This window comes from Lineus longissimus, chromosome 18 (genome assembly GCF_910592395.1).
Source record: "Lineus longissimus chromosome 18, tnLinLong1.2, whole genome shotgun sequence".
In the NCBI taxonomy this organism is placed as follows: domain Eukaryota; kingdom Metazoa; phylum Nemertea; class Pilidiophora; order Heteronemertea; family Lineidae; genus Lineus; species Lineus longissimus.
In genome coordinates, this window is record NC_088325.1 from 1661878 (window position 1) to 1688625 (window position 26748).

The 26748-nt window shown below is 41.6% G+C and overlaps 1 protein-coding gene across 36 annotated transcripts in view; it reads right to left on the bottom strand.

Moving 5' to 3' along the window:
- LOC135502483 (phospholipid transfer protein C2CD2L-like) overlaps nt 1-26748 on the bottom strand; it is a 121526-nt gene that overhangs the window by 58495 nt on the left and 36283 nt on the right. For 32 of the 36 annotated variants that reach the window (XM_064795361.1, XM_064795373.1, XM_064795358.1 and 29 more), the window contains exons 2-7: nt 18382-18477; nt 14446-14565; nt 9174-9278; nt 8021-8173; nt 6165-6506; nt 835-933 (exon numbers count right to left, since the gene is read on the bottom strand). In XM_064795361.1, the coding sequence (XP_064651431.1) occupies nt 835-933; nt 6165-6506; nt 8021-8173; nt 9174-9278; nt 14446-14565; nt 18382-18477 (915 nt within the window). The remainder of the gene's footprint in view (nt 1-834; nt 934-6164; nt 6507-8020; nt 8174-9173; nt 9279-14445; nt 14566-18381; nt 18478-26748) is intronic. The other 4 variants (XM_064795379.1, XM_064795375.1, XM_064795359.1 and 1 more) reach the window with 4 other exon arrangements.

Consider the following 26748-nt stretch of genomic DNA (forward strand, 5'->3'; position numbering starts at 1 on the left):
CAAAATAGAAGTAAAAGCATTTACTGGTGTTTATTCATATCATCCATTGAGCCCTCGGGTCAAAGCTGAAATTCCAAAAACCTCTGGGGCGTCGCGAGAATTCCATCAAAATAGTCGCCTAATGTTTAGGATTTTGACAACATTTTCGCTCCACCCTTTGGCTCTTAGCATCTCAACACAGACCCTTCACCTCAGGCCCAATACCTTAAACCCAAACACCACCAAAAAAAAGAAATAAACAAGCTTCGATCGGATGATACCAAAGAAAACTGGGAAATGTCCAATGCAGTTGATGCAAGTAACTGTTTGTTTTAACATGTTTAAAGAAAAAAGTTTTGAAAAAAATGATATTCAAATAAATATTCCAGTCTTCATACAAAATGCATAACAAACCAATTTTAAAATTTTAAAGAGCAGCTTTCAGGACACAACTCTTTTCAGATGAGCGCCACTAGTGGTAGAGTGGCAAACTTCACCGACCAAAGGATGACCATCTAGCGCAATACAGACAAGCAATTTTTATCGCAGAGGTCTTAGATATCTATTGCTGCGATGTTCCAAAAATTTGACTGGTATGATATTTATTTTACATCGCAGATAGATTTGTCGCATGCAAGGTTGGCTGCGATAAAAATTGCCTGTCTGTAGTGTGTGTTAAGATGGATAAGCAAACCTACTCCATTGCTAGAGGTGCTCATCTTGGAAGACATAAAATTAAAAATCTTGAAGAAAAAAATATTTTCAAAATTTTAGCCTCACCCAGAAATCAGTGACACAATGAACACATTAGATCGTGCAAAACACCGAGACGTCGATTTAACCTTGACCTCTCACCTTGTTGTAAGTTTGCGGTCGTATGCGCCCTCTATCCACTGGATGGGGTCTTAGAATGGCACTACGGTGACCCCACGACCCGTAATCGTGGGGCTGGTGCTGTTAGAGAGAAATGACAGTTGAATGTCTAGACAGAGTTAGGGGGTAGACCTTGGCCCAGTTTTTCCGAGGCAGAAGTTCACGTCACTCGAAAACTTTTCCACACAATCTGACAAGGTCGATTCGAGACCGTCGAAAACAGTAGCAGACTTTTGATGAATAGGCCTACCTGAAGGTGGCGTGGTGAGGTGTATACCTTTTCGATGACCTTATTATTAGCCTTGAGAAGGTGGACAAGATTAGCCACTGCCTCAATACACAATTTTTAACATCCCACACTCTAACAACCAATCAGTTTATAACAATTTTAAGGTCTCAAAATATTTTGAATGTAACATGGATAAATTAACAAACAGCCCCAGGAAATAAACAGAGTTTAAAATAATTCATAACACCAATCATGCTTCCTAGTTTATCAATAAGTTCGTTTTTATGAAGATGTCAACGAAAACATTTTGATAACCACACAGATTTGAAATATAATTTACAACATATCTTGGTTAAACAAAAGTTTATCACTTGATTTTAGACATTTAGTAGGGTTTTGGGTGTGAACTTCCAGAAATTCAAAAACGTTAACTTTTTTACAGTTGTTATGATAAAATGCTTGGAAAGAGAGTTAGTCTATCACCATCCTGAAAAGTTAGAAAAACAAAAGAAAAAATCTCAATCATTACTGACCATGATTCATTCAAGCATTGAGGGGGTTAAAATAATAAAATCAGAAGGGATCGTTTGGGGGCCCCAAGTTATGATAGACAGGGTCGTACCAGAGAAGGGTCAGAAAATTTCACACAAATTTTTTTAATGTCTCAGCACAGTATTATGATAAGGTCTCACTATGATATCTTAAGGTGTCACTAAAGGAATTTTAAGGTCTCACTTCTTTGATATTCATACAATAGAGGATTCGGTCCTCTACCACAATACCTTAAGGTGTCACGACAAAATTAAGGTCTCACTAATAAGATTCACAGGAAGAGAGGATTATGATACCTTTGAAGGTGTCACTACAAGATTTTGAGGTCTCACTAATAGACTATCCACATGAGGAGAGGACGGAGGTCTCCACCATGATGATACCTTAAGGTGTCACTACAAGAATTTAAGGTCCAACTAATAAGATTCATAGGAAGACAGACAGAACTTTTATTTTGTTAGCATTTTGAAAAAAAGGAGATCTAGAATTTTATTTGGTTAAATTTTATGACAGAAGATCCAAAAATATAGACTGGCCTTACTTCGTTACTAAGTTTTCTCCTTCCTTGAACCGGTTTCCCTCCACTCTGCATCAGTTTGCCAAAATGACTGCCCACTTTCACCGAATCGTTTGTCATTTTACTGATTTCATTATACATCAAACCAACTTTGCTATTCAAATTGCTCGAACAAGATTTGCTCTTACTATCGCCTAGTTTGTTTTTACTCTCCCCAAATTTGTCTTTACTTTCACCAATTTTGCTTTTACTTTCACCACTTTTGCTTTTACTTTCACCACTTTTGCTTTTACTTTCACCACTTTTGCTTTCATTTTCACCAATTTTGCTTTTACTTTCACCAATTTTGCTTTTACTTTCACCAATTTGGCTTATACTTTCACCACTTTTGCTTTCATTTTCACCACTTTTGCTTTTACTTTCACCACTTTTGCTTTCATTTTCACCACTTTTGCTTTTACTTTCACCACTTTTGCTTTTACTTTCACCACTTTTGCTTTTACTTTCACCCATTTGGCTTTTAATTTCACCACTTTTGCTTTTACTTTCACCAATTTGGCTTTTACTTTCACCAATTTGGCTTTTACTATAACCAATTTGGCTTTTACTTTCACCAATTTGGCTTTTACTTTCACCAATTTTACTATCACTTCTGCTTATTCTTTCATTCTTCTCATTCATTTTGTGCGTTCTCATGTCAATAACCTCACTATAATTTTGGCCGATTTTAACGCCACTTTGCATTTCAATTCTTGAAGATGTTGCTAATGGCATATCAGAAATAACTGCCGCGTCAGAAATTTTATCCTCAAGATTATCCAAATCGCTGTCAACGTCAGAAACAACGTCCAAGATCAACCCCACATCGACCTCCTTTTTGAACGAGCTCGTCCTCCCAACCTTGGCATCTCTCTTGAACGAGCCTACCCGGCCAACCTGGGCCCCAGTCTCTAGACTCAAATCCGACTCATCAAACAATAAACTATCATCAAACTCCCCCGACTCTTCTAAAATAGATTCGTCATCGCTGTGGACCCCGGGGTCGTCATTCCGCACCGAAAATTTCGTCTTTTCACGATAGGTGTAAAACTTTCTGCTTGTTTCTACAATTGGTATAGTCTCAACTGGTATTTCTTCTACAAAATTACACGGTTTCTGACTAACTTTTTCACAGAACGAATCGTAACTTTCTGAATCGAGTCTTCGCCTTGCTTCTACTTCAACTTCAGAAACGTCCTCAGCTTCACCTACTGGAACTTCAACTTCTATCCTGCAGGGGGCACTCTCATTCTGAACACAGAACTCAGTTAGAATTTCATCTCCATGCTCGAAACTTTCCTCATCTGGAGTAGTTTTGACCTCAATTGCACATTCATTTGTCAGAATTTCACTGGTTTGAACCCCGTCAATCATAGGCCTAATTTCTCCATTTTTAACACTTTCAGTTTCAACAACTTTACTCATTAAGTTTTCGAAAACACTATCAACTTCAACACTGGCATCAGATTTAAGTCTCCCATCCACCTCCAAAGTTTTTTCGGGAGCTTCAACTGTCAAATCGCCCTCGAAAACCTCATTTTCAAGATCTTCTTCCTCGCTAGAAGAATCAACGAAATTCAAACTCTGTGGCGAATTTTCAACACACCCACCCTCGTTTATTCCTAACTCATCACGAGAAACTTTTAACCCTTCACCATCTAAGTGGAAACCCCCCAAGTCTGTATTATGGTCAAAAACTAAATTAGCATCTAAACTTTCTTCATCATCAGTTTTGTAGCCCGTTATAATTTTATGTTCGACTAGAAGAACCTTGAAAATAAAACAGAAAGAAAACGAAATTTGAAATCAAACAAATGATAAAAATTAAGCCTTGGGCAAAATTTAAGGGGTTTAGTGAATTTTTGTCAAAATGCAGTTATCATGGTAAGTCGGGCAAGATAGATGGGTTTAGATTTGACCAGACTCCAGTGACTTAACAATGCCAAACTCAAGATATCGTTCTTGAGACACAAATGTAGCACAAGTTTTCAGAACTGTTTTTGTGATTTGCGAAATTTTCTCTAAAACTTCACAAAATGAGCAAAAATCAAACTTCTACAAAGTTTCAGCGGTTATAATATAATGATAATGATAGTCGGCGCTTATATAGCGCTCGAATTACTCAATAGCTGGGTATTCTCAAGCGCTTTGGGACTATCATCATCCCGGTCTCCACAGAAGTCAATCTGGGGTTTCAAGGAGCAGCTACAAAGCGCTCATTCTTGAACTCGACCAGTAGGAGAAACAAAGTGACGATTAAGCCGGGAATCGAACCCACGACCTCCGGATCATGAGTCCGACTCTCTACCACTGCGCCACCGCGTCTTCCCGGTTTACAGTATCATGAAGTTGGACAAGAACAACATTCTAGCATATTTTGTTTTTTTATCATTTTTTTGTTGTCCGAGTCAAGTCAAATCTAAACCGATCTCATCTCACAACGGGATTAGCTCATAAAAACTTGGGTCGAAGAACACCTGAAACCTGAAATAGACCTGAAAGGAAGGTCATGCAAGGGGTCGCCCCACACCTTGTGATATCTCCGTTCTACACTCAAGCGTGGTGCCCTTTATACAATGTGATTCAGCGAGTCATGTGACCGTGTACTAGTCATTATCATGGTCTTTTCCACTCTTTAGCGACACGCAGACAAGCGATTTTAATCGCATGATTAAAATCGCTGGTTTAAGCGACAAAATTATCTCTTGTCTGCGAGTAGAACTGGTAATCACTGAATTTGATATGCGATGATCACCGCAGACAAGTGATTATCATCTCATGTGATTTAAATCGCAGGTCTAAACGAGTTTAATCCATGAACAAGGACTAAAATAATTGAAAATTCCTTCCATGAAATTTGCAATTCCTTTTGATGCCAAATGAAACAAAACGAAAAATACCACAGACAAAACAGGTCGTATGTACATAAAACGTAGAAAAGACGATGACAGGAATAAAGACCATTCGGGATATTAGGAAGTGAGGTTCTAGGCTAGGGATCTATTAACATCTGGCCACTGTCTGCATGGAACGCACTATAGGTTATCATCTTATATGTTATGTAATCAGTGATAGGTTTTAGCACTGCTAAATTAGTTAGCCTTAACACATCAATCATATGACATGAACGCAGCTCTTCCGATGTTCAAAGACACCGTTTTAGTTCCAAAATCAACCATGGGGAGGTGTACTAGTTCAAGATTATCGTCAGCTAATGCTTGAGCAATCTCATTAGATTTCCCGTATCTTGACTACTTACGGTCATGCTTGAGAACTTGTGTGAAGTTCAAATGCCGTCGAATTAGAATTTTAATGGGGCATGACGTATTACGCACGTCATGGGGCCATGTACATGACCTGCCACACACGTCATCGGCAACGAAAGGGTTAAAGATTCATTGTATTCAACTTGGCACCATATAATATATAATATAATGATTTTTTTTTTTTTTTTTTTTATAAAGCGCAATTCCGTGACACTATAGTTCTCATTCAAAGCGCTTTGGGATATCATATTATTACCCCGGTCTCCACAGAAATCAATCAGGGGTTCCAAGGAGCAACCAGAAGGTGCTCACTTGAACTCGACCAGTAGGGGAACTAAGCAGTGACTCGGCCGGGAGTCGAACCCACGACCTCCTGATCACGAGGCCGACTCTCCTCCACTGCGCTACCGCTGCCCCTATGGCCTACCAAAATTGAGGCTTCTTCCTCTGGCCATCATTTAATCCATTACTCCATCAACTTTCATATCTTAAACTAAGTTAACCATTGCAGAGATTCAATATCAGTATTTGCTTCGAACATCAGCAAAAGAATCCTGGATCAACTTTTTCATCACCACAACAACTAATATTCAACCTCACAAATCACCACTCTCACGGAAAAGCCATAATATTAGTACTAAAGCAGAATCATAGATGGCGCACTAATTTCCATGCAGACGTCGTGACCTTCGCTAGACAACATACTCACTTCGACCAATTCTAAATCGGGTGGTCGACTCTCTGACAATTGGACTAACTCGCTAACAATCTCAGGCTCGTCAGCCTGGACATCCAGAGCACTAGTCACCTCATTTAACTGGTCTTTCGCCTTGGATTTGATCTCGTCTCTGATTGGTCGAAAAGCGTGCGAGTTTTGACCAATCGTGTCATCGATGACCAAGGTACGTGGCGGCTCTGCAGATTTTGTTGGCGTTTCTACGATTTTTATAGGTGGCGCCGAATGCAAGTTTCCAAGATGGCTGCTGGTTACAGGCAGACCGCTCGATTCGTCCTTGGCGGGCGTGTTAGTGCGAAGATTTAACTGGTCGTCCTGGCAACGGAAAATACGCAAAACACTGCATGCAATCATGCGATCGAAACATAATCAACCGAATAAATTAACATAATAACAAATTGAACGCAATTGGACGAACTAATTTACGACAGATTAACTGATGCAATGAAAATGGTATGTTTCATGAAATGTGGTGGTTTGAAAAAAATTTGAGTTAATTTATTTTGAATTTTGAAACAAATTTCAGTTTTTGAATTTCACAAAATATTATCTTCAAAATGTCTCACAGAATTTGCAGTGACTTTATCATTGGATTGAGAAACCGCAAAATTTGCCTGCTGCCTTTTTTTCGCAATAAAAACATTTTTGAAATAATTAACATCTTTATGTTGCTATTGCTATTATGGTGAAAAAGAAAAATTTCTTAACTTTTTTCCAAAAAAAAAATTAACTCAAATTTTATATTTGCCAATTTGGGTTACACACAAAATTCGCAAAAATAAATTTCCACAAAGATTTGGCAGTCTTAAAACTATTTACTCATTCCTCGAAAATGAAATTTCTAAAAAAAATTATTTTGAATTTCCTACATTTTTTTCGCACCACCCTGTACAACCGTAACCAACAACAATGAAAAAAGAAGCAAAAACCTCAAAAACTTTCTCTTAAATTTTTTCAAACCAACTCGAGGTTTGAGAAAAAGTGATTATTGCATTCTAATTTCCACTTTTGTGGGAAAAAGGATTGAAAATAAGCTCAGAGATAGTATCGACATCACTACATCTGGCTGTTTTTCAAAATTATGAAGTCAGAAAAAGATTTTAAAGTAACGGATTTCGAAAAAGTTTATGTTCAGACATTTGAGGAGTCCCATTCCAGGAATTGCTTCTGCCAGCAAAAAACCTATCAAAATACAGTAGAACCTCTATATTGAGGACACCCTCAGGACTGACAAGTGCTGTCCTTAATAGAGAGGTGTCCTGATTAGAGAGGTCAAATTGAATGGAAACAACCAATTTGGGACCAAAACTAGTGTCCTTAATAGAGAGGTTGTCCTTAGTAGAGAGGTGTCCGCTAAGGGAGGTTCTACTGTAGTCTGCAGACCTGCATAGCATAGCTTCACAGAAGCACAGAATCGGTAAAGTCAACACACATGGTTCCAAATATGTACCACATTCACCAGAGAAAAAATTCCCAAAATCTCCACATGGTATCTGAAAATGACTGATAATTTTCAACTCCCGTGAGTCTGGGCGTAAAGTGGGGTGACTGCAACCAAATAGGGTGACTTCAAACCACATTCCCAAACTCAAACTCCAAGTGTCAAAAAACATGGGTGCCGACTTTGAAGATACTTATGCAATATGAGTCAGTTTAATTTTTTGTTTAATTACACATGTTTCAAGGTCTGGTCCAAGCCTAAGATGGACAATACCCAATCCGAGCCAAACCGACCCCACTTTGGGACAGCCTCACCCACCACTGGCCCACTGTTACCCCATCATGGGTCACAATCACCCCACATTTGCTAAATGTTTTGTAATACGTACAGGCACATGGTTTTGGGCCCGAGCGAAACTGTCGTTCACACCGGCAGAGCCAAACGGTCCATCGGCTTGTGATGAGTTAAGACGGAAGTGACAGACGGACGCCGCCAGGGCACTCTTCACCTTCTCCTCGATCAGGGGGACATCGATGGCGCCCTGGAATGAACTCAAGAGTCAGTATAGACAGGCAAAGTGTCCATGCATGGATCTATGGCAGGGATTAGTCATCAATGTTCCAGCCATGGATAGATGATGGAGAATCCCCATCATAGATCCATGGATAGAACCCATGGTCTTATCTACCATAGGGCCATCATAGATCATGGGTGGATCTCCCATGGTCCCATCATAGATCCATGGATAGAACCCATGGTCTTATCTACCATAGGCCCATCATAGATCATGGGTGGATCTCTCATGGTCCCATCATAGATCCATGGATAGAACCCATGGTCTTATCTAACATAGGGCCATCATAGATCATGGGTGGATCTTCCATGGTCCCATCATAGATCCATGGATTGAACCCATGGTCATATCTACCATAGGGCCATCATAGATCATGGGTGGATCTCCCATGGTCCCATCATAGATCCATGGATTGAACCCATGGTCTTATCTACCATAGGGCCATCATAGATCATGGGTGGATCTCCCATGGTCCCATCATAGATCAATAGATGGAACCCATGGTTGTCACTACCATAGTCCCATCAATGATCCATGGATGGAACCAATTAGGAATTTATTGACGGGCGATCAAAGAAATACGTTTATTTTTATGGGACCCTACGTCATTGGGCCCAAGATGAAACTCCCAACAATGGATCGTCCATGGGCCATCAGTGGGTCTACCATGGGCCATCAGTGAGTCTACCATGGGCCATCAGTGAGTCTACCATGGGCCATCAGTGGGTCTACCATGGGCCATCAGTGAGTCTACCATGGGCCATCAGTGGGTCTACCATGGGCCATCATTGAATCGATGATGGGATCCCAGTGCAAGACACCTTGTGCGATAATCATCATAGATTCATTCATCAAATGCCCAGCTGTGTTGGCACGCATTGAGGAATGGGCACTCGGATGCAACCTGGTGAAATGGTCGGCCAAATCCACAGATTGAGCAGTTTTGCCTGAGATCAGACTATCTTACCTCCGCTTTTTGATGTGGTTTGACCAGCAGGGCGATCTCCGGCGTCCCCTCGAACTTAACAAACAAATGGACTTCATCTTTGGCAAATACTGTTTGTACATTCAGCTGAAAGACAAAAAGAAGGTGGCATTTTTCTTTTCTGTCCACTTGCAGATATTATCATCCAACTTTAGGCCTTAACCGTTTTTCTGAAACCTTTCAGTAGATTTCAGGGCCTGAGCCCAGTTCTTCAAAACAAGTTTCATCACTAACGCTTTCACTTAACTCGGCGTTAAAGTGATACTATGATGTGATTTACAACTTTGCGGAAATACGTCCGTTTTTAATTGTTGATCACAAATGTAAAGCTCACATTTTCCATTTTTGATTAGATTTATTATAAAATTGTTGAATGTAAACCACCGCAACCGCGAAAATGTTCATGTTGTGACGTCATCAACGAAAACGTCGTCGGCGTAGTGCAATTTCAACGGCATCTAAGCGAGCCGTCCGGGCGGGATTAAACCATCAATTTCTGGAAAATGTGCATTTCGATTCGAAAACCTTACCGATTTATGAAAAAGTGACGTAGTCATTTGTCAAAAACAGCTAAAACATTATATGGTGAAATTTGACACGAGTTACCCTTTAACTGAAGGAGATAACACTACGATGACAACATACAAATATTACGCCATCAAATTCACATTCAAACAAATTACGAATATCAAATCGCACGAAAACTTCCAGCGCATAACCTCCTGATTAAATTCTTTGATCAGAAATTGTGAGCTCGGAATTCTCGCGGCAATAATCGCTGTCTTACGTTACGGCGTTTTTCCAGTCGTTGATTAGTTTAGTTTAATTGTCGAGAGTTAATCCGACTCTGCCGACGTTGCCCGGAGCAAAACGTGTCTCATTTTTCTACTTTTTTACACGTTTTGATGTTGGTTCGTTTTCCATCCTTGAGGGATGTCGGGCGATGAAATCTAAAATTCCTGCACATGCGAAAATTTTCAAATTATCATAACTTATAATATCTTTTGATCAAGTAAATAGGTGCTAAAAAATTATTATTTTTATTGTCGTTTTGTTAGAAACTCAAAATAGCACTCAAACTCGGGCTAAAAATAGCTCAGAAAGTACATCATGACCGCCAAAATTACGCCAAAACAAGAAGAAATTTGATGTAACATACATTAATGCTTCTGAATCAGTGCATCAACCAGAATTACCTAACTAAACCCACTTCATTTTGTCCATTTCATGGAAAAATTTCAAAACTTTATAAGAAAGCTTGGGCTCTGTTACGCTTTCAATAGACATAATAAAAAAACACATCACCTACAGTTCAGATTATAAGATTCCCCTCCGATTCAACAGGTATTGTGCAGGTATTTTTAACCCGACCCGAGTCTGGCAGATAACAGAAGGTCGGATTCCAAAAAAATTTAACATGTTCAATTTCTATGGTGTGCAGTGTATCTATTGGTTCAAAAGAATAGCATCAGGCTGAAGGTTGAAGCAAAGGGGATGGAATACCGATCAGAGGAGGCGCGGAACCCTGGATATACCTAAGCTGACAGACATACCTAGGCCTCTAAAAAAGTCAACATTTTAAATATCAAATAACCTCGGCTTTTTCCGATATCAACGGGAAATGTTTCGGATTAGCAAACGGATGAGGGAAAACGTCAACAGATGCCAATAGCATTAGCTATAGCTAGCTATTTTTTACTGAAGATAATGCGCTATCCGATGAAAATATACCAAGTTACAACACGAGAAAAATACAGAAAGTGCTATGAAATTTTGGACCCTAACAAGAGGCCCATCAACCAGAAACTCAGCTGAGATAACATAAAACACCAAATTTTTATTTTATACAGACTTCGTGAAAATAAAAGTTGAGAAAAACTGCTTTTTGATTAGAAATACAAAAGTCATATTTAATCCACCAAAATAAAATTAGCAAATTTTTTTACTTAAAAAAAAATTTTTTGCAGTGGGAGAAAATGAATTTTCTGGTCAACACTATGTTGTGACAGCAATAGAATTCTAAAACCTACAATATAAGACTATTTTCTGCTGTCAGGCTCTACTGGGTTAAAACATTGATATCTGTTCATTTGTATAGGCCTAATGTAGTACTCCACAATAGCTATACCAGACACAGCTTTGAGTTACTTCAATTTTTCTTCACGGTTATAAGTATCAAATTAAAGTGTCAGGTAGAATTTACTTTTTGAAACTCATCCAAAAACACTTTTATCCCACCACCTAGGTGATCAAGCGGTCTGCATACCACCACTCCAGGTAACACAACATGCATCGCGAAAATTAACGCTTTTTCCTTTTCCTGATTTTCTTTTTCAGATGCAACAATATCCAAGTTGGCAGGATTTTAACAAAATCCACCTGTAGTAGGATTCGTGTAAGTATCATCCAGCCATTCTCCATTCTCCATTCTCCAAGCAGACATAGTATTCGAGCATTATCTCTCTGCCACTATTAGCTCCCATATTATAAAGTCACTGTACATTATACACTGTGATCGCGCAGTGTAATCAGACTGACAATGGCAGGGGCTATACAAATTCGTACTCGCTTTTGCGATACGATGGCAAAATCATACGGCGTTTGAAATAAACAAATTTCAACCAAAATGTCTTATTATCATCTTTACTAGGTCACAACTTTTGCGGGGCTAGAGGACCTAAAGTCTCATAATAACAGGTTCACCTTAATCGCAACGAAAAGCAATTCAACCTGCAGACAAGCAATATTTTATCGCCCATTGCATTTTTATCCGTAATAGCGATACCACGTCTTGTCTGCGGTGAACATTACGCGCTGCGCAAACAAGGGATTTTAGTCATTATGGGGCCATGACAACATGATGAGTGATTGCAATTCACGGCGGCCGCATTCCGACCACAATCGTCATTTCGTCATGACCACGTCGCATGTCGCAGCGACGAAAATTGCTCGTTTGCCCAGCGCTCTAGAAGCGAGACTAAACTAACACAGATAGAGAGAGATAGCCACATGCACCATGATAGGGGTCATCCATAAAGTACATATGCACCTAACCACCCCTTGTACGCTCTGTTTGTACCCCCCTCCCCACCCCTGTACGCATACCCATCAGCAGGTCATACATTCTACAGTGCATATAGGTAGTGTGTAATAACTGGCACATGATTTTTGTCAGTGGCACACCCCCATGAGGTACGTACAGTGCGATTCAGAAAAACTAAGAGATGGCAACAGAGTCCGTACTCACCGCAAAGGTGCTCAACGTGAAAATCGTGCATACAAGTACCTACGATTTGAAATAGACCCCCTTCCCCTGAATGTACCTCGTACAGTCTGACACCAACCCCCTTCACAGCTTGGTACATACATAATTTATGGACGGCCCCATATGCCCTAATACAGAATTGCATTCTATTAAAACACGACTTTATGGACGGCCCCATATGCACTAATATAGAATTGCATTCTATTAAAACACGACTTTATGGACGGCCCCATATGCACTAATACAGAATTGTATTCTATTAAAACATGACTTTATGGACGGCCCCATATGCACAAATACAGAATTGCATTCTATTAAAACACGATTTTATGGACGGCCCCATATGCACTAATATAGAATTGCATTCTATTAAAACATGACTTTATGGACGGCCCCATATGCACTAATACAGAATTGCATTATATTAAAACACGACTTTATGGACGGCCCCATATGCACTAATACAGAATTGCATTCTATTAAAACACGACTTTATGGACGGCCCCATATGCACTAATACAGAATTGCATTCTATTAAAACACGACTTTATGGACGGCCCCATATGCACTAATACAGAATCGTATTCTATTAAAACATGACTTTATGGACGGCCCCATATACACTAATACAGAATTGCATCTATTAAAACATGACTTTATGGACGACCCCATATGCACTAATACAGAATTGCATTCTATTAAAACACGACTTTATGGACGGCCCCATATGCACTATTTTATACAGAATTGCATTCTATTAAAACACGACTTTATGGACGGCCCCATATGCACAAATACAGAATTGCATTCTATCAAAACACGAGGACAAACCGTACCAATGCCCGTATCTGTCATCCAGTAGAAAGCAAACAATAAAAATAGGAAAAGTTAGTAAATGTTAGAAAGAGAGCTAAACAAAATGCAAGTGTTATGGAAAGGTTAGACAGCCAAGAAATGATCCCTCACTCGTCCGGAGCTAAAATGTTGGTCTTCATTTCATCTCACCCCCCATGGTGTTGGTGAAACAACTAATACCTCCAGTTCGGTAAAACCACAGCACCTTGGGCAACAGTATTCGCCTTCTATTCGGACAAGTTAAATCATATTTGCCATCGATAATAACAGCCTCCCTGTTGCCCAATAGACTAATGGTTAGAGACTGTGATGGCGATTTAGTCAGTGACGGAGTCTGGAGATGTTGTTGACATGCTTGGCCGCAACACCAAGGTTAAAGGGAACTGAAACCGCCAAGCCAGTTCGTATGACCTCGTTTTCATTTCCCGCCTATCGGGTGATCAGAACGAGGCATGAATGAAACATGGCGCCTAGCTGTCAATCATTGAGTGACGTCACTACTATGGAATTTACCACGAAAACTCATGAATGAAAGATCGCATGACTCACGTGATTCTCACATGATTCTCAATAATAACAAATTGAACTGCGCATGCTCGGGCACTGGGGGCGGAGCTACAAATCTGAACTCGAATAGGAAGTTGGAAGTTTGACTTTCTCGGGCGGTGAAAGTCGAAAAGTTGAATAAATCGCTCGGCGGTTCCAGTTCCCTTTAACACTTTCAGCGTTGATGTCTCAACCCCAAACGACCCCGTTTGAGACCCCTAGGGGGAAAATGATGTCTAAAATCTCTTTATTAATCAGTTAGTATGAAAGGACAGGGGGCAACTTCACCCAGACATCTCTCAAAACTCATCTTTCATGCAGATTTGGGACAAAAAAGAGAGCTAATTGCCTCCCTCGGACCAAAAAATGAAAGACATCCCAGGTATGATGAGAGTTATAAATAGCTTAATAGATTTTGATTAATTACTAATTAACTAATTTGCTGTTTTGCATGCAGATTTGGGACAAACAGTGATTGCCCCCATGACCAAAAAGTTAGATGGCCCCAATATGATGAGAGTTTAACAGTTTATGAGACAGGATTAATTAGGAATTAACAAATTAGGTAATTAGCTAATTAGCACTCACCTCTCCACGGAGCAGTTGCACGTTGATATCACAGTTGGTGAGCTGGACTTCGGTGGTAGTTTGCTTGGAGACGAGGATTTGGAATCCGAGTTCGGATGCGTCTAGGGAGCCATGGAGGGTCTGAAAGGAAGTGAGAAGACATTAGTGCCACCTATTGGTGGAGGTTCGAATGAGACTCAAAACCGAGGTTCCTTGTACCTGGTGTCTATGCCAGGGCAAGCTAAGACCTCACCAAGTGAGAAACATGAGTAGCTTGCGTGGACTCTATCTCTCTCGCCAAAGTCGGACCACTAGGCCAATAAACCCAATTGGTGCCTAACCATAGTGGCACGCAGGATACGCTCATCCCGCCTTGGAGGAGGATTACTCCTAGGAGAATGACCCCTCCAAGTGCAGAGCGAACGCTGAAGAAGATGAAGAAGAAGGTGGAGGTTCTGATTGTATGTCTATCGGAGTTGGTGAGCTGGTTTTCGGTGGTTGTTTGAGATCGATAATCCCATCATCTCTCTAGATTGCTCTCGAATGGTGGCGTTTCATTTGCCAGGTCAAAAGTAAACTAACTATCATATTGATTACAGTTGTTCCTCTCTATTAAGGACACCCTCGGGACTGACTAGAGCTGTCCTTATTAGAGAGGTGTCCTGATTAGAGGTCAAATTGAATGGAAACAACCAATTTGGGACCTAACCAGTCCTAGTGTCCTTAATGGAGAGGTTGTCCTTAATAGAGAGGTGTCCTGATTAGAGAGGTGTCCTGATTAGAGAGGTCAAATTGAATGGAAACAACCAATTTGGGACCAAACCTAGTGTCCTTAATCGAGAAGTTGTCCTTAATAGAGAGGTGTCCGCTAAGGAAGGTTCCACTGTATTTCAATGTGACGCCTGTCGTGTCAAATAACCATACGCACAGTGATTGGTCAATTCAAAAAAAACATGTGCCAGGTTATCGTCAGGTCATCTCTAAAACAGCGCCGGGAGAGTCTGGCCAACCTCCAAACAGCTACCCTGTTGTTGACAGCAAGGCAAAGCTGTTGACATTGTCGTCACTAACTCCGCACCAACCAGAGAAGGTATTTGACTCGGTGCACCATCTACAGTCCCCAACCTCATTTATTCTGAACAACCCAACGTCAAAATCAACCATTGTCGTCTTAATCAGACGTACAGATAATCAGACGTACGTCTTAATCAGACGTACAGATAAACTCGGGCAAATGACTGCCAAGCTGTCAGACTAAATTAGACTTATTGTACAGAGTCGGAATTAATGAGACAGAATACACTGACATGGAGCTGGAGTTTGTTCATGGGTGGAAGAGACTTTCATGGCTGTCGGAATGACGCCTTGCAGCTATTGACTAATAGAGTCATTTTTCCATTTTGAGTCAATCTAGCCGACGTCGTTATCACAAAGACGGACTGACCGTCTCAAAAATTGTGAAGACAGAGAAAGAAGAAGAAATGAACACTTCTATAAAGGTACCACATCACTCGAATCGGAGCATTTCTACTTATATATATATATAAATGATGCTTATATAGCGCAGTATCCAGACAATTGTCCGCTCAATGTGCTTTACAATGGAAACACAATGGGCCGAATTTACGAAGGGTGTTTAAGAGTTAGACGCGTGTAAATTCTACATAATCAGTTTCAGGGCCTAATGCGGTTTTCATGAAGAAACCCTGCAAGGCCCTGACTCTGTCTCTTCAGACATTAAACGCTGTTTTAAGCTAAACACCCTTTGTAAATTCGGCCCCAACTCATCCAAAGGCCTCCCGAAAGAGGTGGGTTTTCAGAAGGACTCTGAATGAGCTAAGGTTGTCGCACAATCTCAGTCATTCGGGTAGAGCATTCCAGAGCTGTGGGGCTGCGATAGAGAAAGCCCGGTCACCGTATGATGGTACAACCGGCTTTGGACTCACCCGCAGCCTGACACACCCCCGCGATCGCAGGTCAAACGAGTGAGACTGCGCGCGGAAATATAAGATGGAACCAGTCCATAGATTGCAAACATGAGAACCTTGTATTGAATTCGCTGTGCTACCGGCAACCAGTGCAGTTCATGGAGAATTGGAGTTATATGCACCGACTTCCGGCATCTGACTACCAGACGAGCAGCAGCGTTGTGCACTTTCTGCAATGGCCCCACTATGATTGCGGGGAGACTTGAGCAAAGGGATGCCTTATGGCCAAGGTGTGGAGCCTGAACCTTTCTTGAAGCTGATCAGAATATTCAACATACATCTACGGCTTTACTTGATCTTCCTCATGTGTACTTAGATACCCCTAAGTTGTTTAGAAATGGGATCAAGCAGACCACGCACAAGTACTTGGTTCTCTGCTGCCAAGAAAAACAGTTTGAGTCATCCCTTATTGAACCCCTGTGCGCTAACGATGCGCTAATTTGCATGGTTTGAACGCTAGTCATACCTGCATTAGCGTATGTTATATTTACGAACATAGCATCAGCATCATTCATATGCTACTTAACCCTTACTGTACGCTGCCTTAAAGGAACACTTCGATCTTAGTTTTGACTCTGAACCAAGAGGGTGGCAGGATTTAAGGTAAACTGGTACAATTATACACACAACAGTGTAGAAAACAGCTCCCAGTATAGCGTCATTCATATGCTACTCAACTGTTACTGTACACTGCCTTAAAGGAACACTTCGATCTTAGTTTTGACTCTGAACCAAGAGAGTAGCAGGATTTAAGGTAAACTGGTACAATTATACCCACAACAGTGTAGTAAACAGCTCACAGTACAGTGTCATTCATATGCTACTTAACCCTTACTGTATGCTACCTTAAAGGAACACTTGGATCTTAGTTTTGACTCTGAACCAAGAGGATGGCAGGATTTAAGGTAAACTGGTACAATTACACCCACAACAGTGTAGAAAACAGCTCACAGTACAGTGTCATTCATATGCTACTTAACCCTTACTGTACGCTACCTTAAAGGAACACTTCGATCTTAGTTTTGACTCTGAACCAAGAGAGTAGCAGGATTTAAGGTAAACTGGTACAATTATACACACAACAGTGTAGAAAACAGCTCACAGTACACATTAAACCACACAGGGCTATAATGTACCAGTTTACCTTACTTAAATTACTATCACCAATAGAAGAGGGAGGGCCATTTTGTATTCAAGTATTTACCGAAGTGTAACATAAAGTTGTTGAACAAGTGGATGAAATTCACTTCTTGAAATCATCCACAAGATGACTTAAAATCATTCTGATTCAAGCTTATGATTCAGCTCCAGCAATTAATCAATTCTGAAACAACAAATCATTCCTTGGGAGGAATTTGATTAAGTAATTAAAGCAATTAGCTAATTGAAGGTAATTATGTCATCAATTAGTTGATTTAAAGATAATCTAAGTCAATTCCCGCTTACTTCGAAGGACGCTCATCTATCTTGCAGACGTCTTAAAAGGTCTTAAATGGTTGTGAATCATGGCGTTAATTTTATTGAATGAGAAGTCAGTTTAACGTTGGAAGAGTCATTATGTGGAGTTGATCAGTTAAAGGGAGAACTTGGCCTAGGGATTTAGGTGGCCAGGAGGATAATGTCCATATTTGCCACCAGGCACCGCCACATGTAGCAACAGCCTGAACGCTGATCACTAAGAATCTTGTTTTACAATGACACTCTATTAGTTCACTCCCAAATACTGAACTGCATGTAAAAACAGTAGAACCTCTCTATTAAGGACACCCTTGGGACTGACAAGTGTTGTCCTTAATAGAGAGGTGTCCTGATTAGAGAGGTTAAAGTGAATGAACCAACCAATTTGGGACAGTAGAAACAGTATAAGCTCTCTATTAAGGACACCCTTGGGACTGACAAGTGTTGTCCTTAATAGAGGGGTTGTCTGTAATAGAGAGGTGTCCGCTAAGGGAGGTGTCACTGTACTTACAAAGTTATCCGTGGGCCCTGCCTCAGTGTGAACATTCGTGACTCGAGGGGGGAGGCTTCCAGCAAGGATACGGTCAAAGCGGACCTGAACAGCACCCTGCAACGACAAAGAGCAAGAACGAAAATCAAAATTCCACAAAGGATAATTTGTGCTGTAACACTGCGTATCTATGGGCTGTTCCCGAGTGAACCTCTCGGAATCGTGGCATCTTTTTCATAGCATTGTTTACTGGAGCAATCAGTAACTCTTTCGAATACCGTATCCAGTATTTTCCGGGTCTGTACACTGCGTACCACCACAGTCCCTTTTGAGCTTTTGTCTGGTTACACCTGAAATCAAAAACAAATCACTAACAAGTGAGATATCACACTATTTATGTTTTCAGTTTTGGCCCCCTAGTGGCCAAGTCAAGAAACAGACTGGACTGAAATTCAGTGTCAAAGGTCATCTGACCTAGGGGGTCATGCATACAAAGTTTTGAGTCCATAGCCCTAGCGGTTAAGAAACGTGCCACTGTTTTAGAAATAGGATACGACGACGACGGACGGACGACGGACACTGCAGTGTTGTATAGACTCCCCTACGGTGAGCCAAAAATGAAACGATAGCAGTGCGCTCAATGCAATGAAGACCTTGTACCTAAGATTCCGTGATGCTGAGCCAAGTTTGGATCCAGGCAACTTGGTCTTTACCGGTTGTGGGCCAGGGGTATGGTACACCGCCAAAACCCTGCATAGGCAAAAGCAAAGGTTCATATTGTGACTGGCATTTCATGACAAGCGAACACGGAATGGGGAAAAACTGTACGAGACTATATACCAAGCCTTAAAGTGACACTATGATGTGATTTACAACTTTGTGGAAATACGTCCGTTTTTAATTGTTGATCACAAATGTAAAGCTCAAATTTTCCATTTTTGATTAGATTTATTATAAAATTGCTGAATGTAAACCACCGCGACCGCAAAAATGTTCATGTTGTGACGTCATCAACGAAAACGGCATCGAAACGAGCCGTCCGGGTGGGATTAAATCATCAATTTCTAGAAAATGTGCATTTCGATTTGAAAACCTTACCGATTTATGAGAAAGTGACGTAGTCATTTGTCAAAAACAGCTAAAACATTATATGGTGAAATTTGACACGAGTTACCCGTTAAGGAGACTCACACTCGAGGACTGGACACATCTCTGGGAAAAAAACTCCGCACCTTCTCGAATTTGAAATTTGACTAACATGCAACAACACAACACTTTCTTTAGAGCAGTACTGACTTCTTGCGCGAACATGCAATCTTACAATCTGTTCACGAAGGTAACGGCTCTGCTCCTACCTTTCTTCTATTTGATTATGGGAGTCTGGCGTTCTATCTTGTTTTTCGATGGGACGCGTGTTACATGCAACTTATCAGCACATTCTTGTCTAAGCAAAGATATGCTTTTTGTCCAACTTGATTGAGTACTCTCACAGTACTGCCTGCAAATCAATGCGATTTTCGACAGTAAGCTTCCAAGGAGGTTTACCTTCTTGGCAGACAGGTGGAGTTTTCGATAAGAGTGTCAGCGACATCGAAAAGCAAATTGGACAGCACCTTCTAAACCGCAGACAATTTTCTCCATAACAAACTTTCCCTAAAAGCTGACTTTGCGATAAACCGATTTTCAATCTCGAAATCAAATTGGCTTTATTCATCGGAGACCCCGGTCAACGATGTTCATGTACAGCAGACACCTCCATTAGTAGGACAACCTCTCTATTGGGGACACTGATTTTGGTCCCAATTCGTCATTCAATTTGACCTCTGTAATCAGGACACCTCTCTATAAAGGACAACATTTGTCGGTCACACTGTGTCCTTATGAAAAGGTTCTGCTGAAGTTCTACATAAGGTTATAAATCCATACAAAATTCACAAGGGACAGCACATTTCAGCAACAATTTGTTTCCGGGTTCGTTGAATATCGTTCGGGAGACAAATCACGGTTTGCATAGCGATTCCTTTGGGAGAAGATACAGTTGGTGCAGTAGAATCTTTCGATTAACCCTTTCCAAGCAGCTGGTGAGATATTCTCGCCTGACGCTATCTGGACCATCTTACCAAGTTATGATAGGCAAGATTATCTCACAAACCGCACGGAATGGTCATGGGTTTTTTTCAGTCTAACCCCGACAGCCAAAAAATTAATGTCGCAAACTATACTGGATAGGATTTGGAAAACTCTGCATGGAAAGGGTTAAGGACAGCACTTGATATTGAGGTGTCCTGATTAGAGATGTCGAATAGAATTGGAATTGTTCAAGCAATCCTGCACCAAATATAGTGTCCTTAAAAGAGAGGGTTATCTCAATAGAGAGGGTGTTCTTAATAAAGAGGGTTTACAACCGTGTTGTTTAGCAATCGAGCAAACCAACTACAGTAGAACCTCTCTACTAAGGACACCATTGGGACCGACAAATACTGTCCTTAATGGAGAGGTGTCCTGATTAGAGAGGTCAAATTGAATGGAAACAACCAATTTGGGACCAAAACTAGTGTCCTTAATAGAGAGGTTGTCTTTGATAGAGAGGTGTCCACTAAGGGAGGTTCTATTTTATAATTAATTGATGGCGTAAGAATATTTCCAACCAAAAATTCTCCGAACCTCACGGCATCAGATGGCCTCGCCTGTCTGAGCCCTCGCCTGTCTGAGCCCACAGATCTCCGACAAATCTGAGCCTTTCATCTGGGATCAGAAAAGGATAACGGCACAATACTTATTGATAAACAAGATAAACATTAACCCTCTGCTGCCATAACGTGTACACTGTATTCGTGTACATTGACGTATTACATTGATTTTGACATTTTCGGCGTTGTACTACTTATTTCAGTGCCGAAAAGGGTGTGGGCATTTACTTCTGGAAAAGACTGTACATGTGGTGAGGATTGAATACTGATTGATACAATGCAGGCATCAAGTGGTAGTCTTGTAACTCGCTACCTACAAGTGGTGATATAGCAGACAAGCAAGCTGATTACAGTAGAACCTCTCTATTATGGACACCCTTGGGACTGACAAGTGCCATCCTAGAGAGGTGTCCTGATTAGAGAGGTCAAGTTGAAGTGATTACAGTAGAAACTCTCTATTATGAACACCCTTGGGACTGACAAGTGCCGTCCTAGAGAGGTGTCCTGATTAGAGAGGTGTCCTGATTAGAGAGGTCAAATTGAAGTGATTACAGTAGAACCTCTCTATTATGGATACCCTTGGGACTGACAAGTGCCGTCCTAGAGAGGTGTCCTGATTAGAGAGGTGTCCTGATTAGAGAGGTCAAATTGAAGTGATTACAGTAGAACCTCTCTATTATGAACACCCTTGGGACTGACAAGTGCCGTCCTAGAGAGGTGTCCTGATTAGAGAGGTGTCCTGATTAGAGAGGTCAAATTGAAGTGATTACAGTAGAACCTCTCTATTATGGACACCCTTGGGACTGACAAGTGCCGTCCTAGAGAGGTGTCCTGATTAGAGAGGTCAAATTGAATGGAAACAGCCAATTTGGGACCAAACCTAGTGTCCTTAATAGAGAGGTTGTCCTTAATTAAGAGGTGTCTGCTAAGGGAGGTTCCACTGTACTTGCGCACCGAAGAAGTCGAAATCTCCAAAAGGTTCCCTGAAGGGAATGACTAAAGATTGGTTGGATATGGAATAGGTCACAGGACCCGGAGACTTAGAATCCAGGGGACCAGAGCAACACAGGAATGATCATAATCAAAACACACAAGAGCTGCTACTTTGAAAGTCTTTGGCTGATATGAATAAAGTCTAGCAAATGCTTTTACTTCAGTTTTGTACAGAAAGGCCTGGTGCAAATGTATGGCAGAATGGGGTATTTGTAGCCCCGGTTTATTTGTAGCCCCTGCATTGTTTGATGCATTTGGATATCAATCAATATCATAGTCCAGGGGCTACAATTACCCCATTCTACCTTACATGATGTTTTAGATGAAAGCATTTGCTGGTCTTTATTCATATCACCCAATGTTCTGTTCAAGAGCACATTTGAAGAACTTGAGGAACTCAGCATGGTACAGCACAGATGGCTAGCTACCTACTGGGAGAATGGCTACAGGTTCAATAGGGAATGGATCCCCATCAAAACAAAAGGCAGTCACTGCTTCGAAAAAGCCTTTGCTCTGTTTCAAGTGCACTTCTAAAGAACTTGGGGAACTCAGCTTGGTACTGCACAGACGGCTAGCTACCTAATGGGAGAATGACTACAAGTTCAATAGGGAATGGATCCCCATCAAAACAAAAGGCAATCACTGCTTCGAAAAAGCCTTTGCTCTGTTTCAAGTGCACTTCTAAAGAACTTGAGGAACTCAGCTTGGTACAGCACAGACGGCTAGCTACCTACTGGGAGAATGGCTACGGGTTCAATATGGAATGGATCCCCATCAAAACAAAAGGCAATCACTGCTTCGAAAAAGCCTTTGCTCTGTTTCAAGTGCACTTTGTATTGTACGCGCCGGTCACCGATTCAAAGTTTGACTGCGCTCAACGTTGCTTAACTTCCACTCTGGGGCCAACGCGCCAACCACTGGGCCATAAAGGAATTCCCTCATGGCCGGCGGGTTAAGCCGTGCCATATACCTGGGGGTACTATACATCATTCCCCCCTTCGGACAGGGATGGATCGTCCTTGATCCTACTTAGCGCTTAATGCGTCTAAGTACCGAACTACAAATCCAGAGCTCGCATCGTGTGGGAAGATCTGCCAGATGTATTGTTCACGCCGGTCACCGATCCAAAGGTTGACCGCGCTCAACGTTGCTTAACTTCCACTCTGGGACCAACGCGCCAACCACTGGGCCATAAAGGAATTCCCTTATGGTCGGCGGGTTAAGCCGTGCCATATACCTGGGGGTACTATACACACTTCTAAAGAATCGGAATGAACTAAACTTGGTACTGCACGAATCGCTAGCTACATGTTCAATACGGAATGGTACACTCGAGAGCCAGAGGTGACCCGGTAGCTGGCTACCTTCAGGTGGAGATGTAAGGAGGCAGGCTAGCAATATAATCGATTTCGCCCACACATTACCAGATCTAAGAACAGGCTTCTGGTCCATTGTGCACAGACAGTTTGCGTAGTAATGGTTGAATTGAATCATTCTATTCGTAGCTCAAAGGGTTCAGAAGACATCAAAGCAATATGGTACTAGCAAAACCACAACCTTTGCTAAGTGGCACTGATAGTCACTAGGGTACAGTAAAATAGGAATTATTTGCTGGTATTACAGCTCTGGTTTTGTGAGATCGTATCTTTCTACTGCTACAAATATTCAAAGACAGGCCTACAGATGACCGCCGTAAAAAGTCTACCAGTATCAACTTGACCATGGTCTCAAGTCGAAAATGACATTCAACAACATTTTAACGTTTTCCAATCCACCTTAACCTTTGCCCGGCAATCATCACTTTATCGATGATCAATATCCAACGTTAAAGGGTTAATGGATGCCTACCGAACATTCTCCTGTAGTCGGCCAGGTGTTCCGATATTATTTTAGTAGTAGCTAAGCTAAAGCGTGTCTAAAGGTAGCGTCGACAAGCTTATCATAGTTACTGGAGAATGTGCAACAACATGCTTGTCCAGAAAAGAAAACATGTTCAAACTGCCTTCAACCATGTTTCTGGTATGGATATCAGTTTTGAAAGCATAGCTGTCGGTCTTGCAGTCAGAAAGCCACCTCCCACAAACCAGTAGCCTCCGAGTCACCTCACAGTTTGTCGGGTTTCGAGAGGATGGTGCCCCATGCTATCTATCAGATATTGTGCCAGTGTATGAACCCAGCCGATCCCTGAGGTCCCAGAACCTAGGTTTGCTCCAAGTACTCAGGTACCGCCTGACATCATATGGTGGCAGAAGTTTTGTGGTGTATGCTACACAACTCTGGAACAGACTAGAAATGAATGTGCGAAATGCTCCGACTGTGAGCACATTCAAAAAGGTGCTGAAGTCGAGATTATGGTGACTTTGTTTTCAAAGCGCAGCCGAGCAATCATACGTTATTGGATAATTGTGCTATATAAGTCTTATTTGAATTGAATTGAATTGAATTGAATTGGTGTAGTTGTAAGAATGTGTGCAGTGGTGCAGGAGGTAGTAGGTTCAACCGCACAGTTTTGAAGCTTTGCGTGGTTATCATAACAGCAAACTGAGAAAGGATTTAGAAAGATTGTGACAAGAGAAAATCAAGAGGCTGAAAATTCTTACTTAGCCACCGATACTTATCTTCTTCTTCTTCAGCGTTCGCTCTGCACTTGTAGGGGTCATTCTCCTAGGAGTAATCCTCCTCCAAGGCGGGATGAGCGTATCCTGCGTGCCACTACGGTTAGGTGCCAATTGGGTTTATTGGCCTAGTGGTCCGACTTTGGCGAGAGAGATAGAGTCCACGCAAGCTACTCATGTTTCTCACTTGGTGGGGTCTTAGCTTGCCCTGGCATAGACATCAGGTACAAGGAACCTTGGTTTTGAGTCTCATTCGAAGGACTGTGAAGAGCCAGGAATTTTAGTTCCTTGCCGGTTCATCCAGACATACGATCCTGGGTTCTCCCCGGGCCCTATTGCGTGGTGGCCAGCAGTGTAAACCACTAGGCCATGAGGCTCCTTCACCAATACTTATCATAGATACCAAAGAATGACTAAGTACTTACACCATGTTTCTGGTACGAGAGTTGCTTTTGAAAACATGGCTGTCTGGTGGTCAGAAAGCCTGCCACACATGGGATGGATCAAGTCAGCCTTCAGGGCAGGTTTTCACAGAGTAGGATGGTGCACTAAGATCGTGCAGGAAAGCAAGAGATCACAGCTGCCTGGAGCCATAACTGCATTAGAAGTTCCAGCCTGCTTGACCATTCCCCTACGGCAAAACTGGGAGTAGTCTACCTCTGTTGCTCTCTTCATGAAGAACGAACTTCCCACCAAACAACCGAATCAAATGCCATCGTCAGTATCAAGCAGCCATAGTGGTGTAGTGACACAGATCTCTGACTAGTGACCATGAGGTCCCTGGTTCCACCCCACAGTTGGTGTGAGATTCTAGGCAGGCATCTTTGCCTTACATACCTTACTCAACCCAGGTTTATAAATGGGTATCACTCATAACTACTCAGGTTGAGCCAGATTAAACAGCTCATCTGAGTTATGCTGAAAAAGTTTCAGGATGGTCTGCACTAAATGTGCAAAGTTGGATGATGACATCTACCATTGTTGATATCAGACATGAATAAAGACTAGTAAATGCTTTTATCTAAAACTCCATGTACATTTACACTAGGCCTTTCTGTACAAAATTGAAGTAAAAGCATTTGCTAGTCTTTATTCATATCAGCTAATAAACCCAAAACTTTTACTTTTCACTTTTTACCTCACATTACCCCACCCCAACCAACCTTCAGAATCGACGAACAACTTTCCAATTATTCATCAAGGTGACGGTGAGAAGGGGAAAACCACTCTCTACGTCAATTTCAGAACTTCCGCGGTGAAATTGGTTTTTAATACCAGACCATTATCTCGCTTCCTCTAGTGGAATATCACCGGTGGATTAACATCCAGAGGGAGACTTCGACCAAGTAGTTGTCTCAACTTCTCTTAAAGTGGTATCTGAAATCTTGAAAGTCCACCCATCATATACAGGGTGACGCAAAAGAACCAAAGATATAGATTTAACCAAAACTGCGATTTACTAATGATTTTGACGTGGCAATTTGGTGTCCACTTCGCCTGCATGACCGCAACTGAATGAAGAGATCATTCAGGGACTGTCTGACAGCTGTGATTGTTGTTATTCTTTCCTTGGTGTCCACTGTCTGGGAACACCCCGGGGCGCTCTGACTTTGGCACTGCACATCTGTAGTGCCTGTGATGAGGAAGTCTCACACTCTCCCATCTTCGTAAGTGGTCGATTTTTGTCGCAACCATTTGGGCCTAGGGCCCCGCACTCACTTCAGAGTGCATTATTAATGGGCTTCAGCTCCATGAAGCTTTCATCAGTGCACCCAGCCCCTGTGGATTTCATGTTCCCAAGGTAAGTATACGTACATTGCCACGTCATTTAAAAACTGCGAGTTACTGGTCAAACTTTCTTTTTATCGCCTTTTCCCTTGAACATTTGAACATCAACTAAACGACCATGAGTCCACGCACAGAAAATCTTTCTTTTTTTCCGCCAACCTCGAACCAGGTCATATCTCTGACACATTAGCTTGTTACATGTACCAGTGATTACGGAATCCTGCCCCTCGTGATATTCACGCCTCACAGGGAAGCCACCTAATCTGAATTATTGATTATGGCGGGGACACGGGGGCATGAAC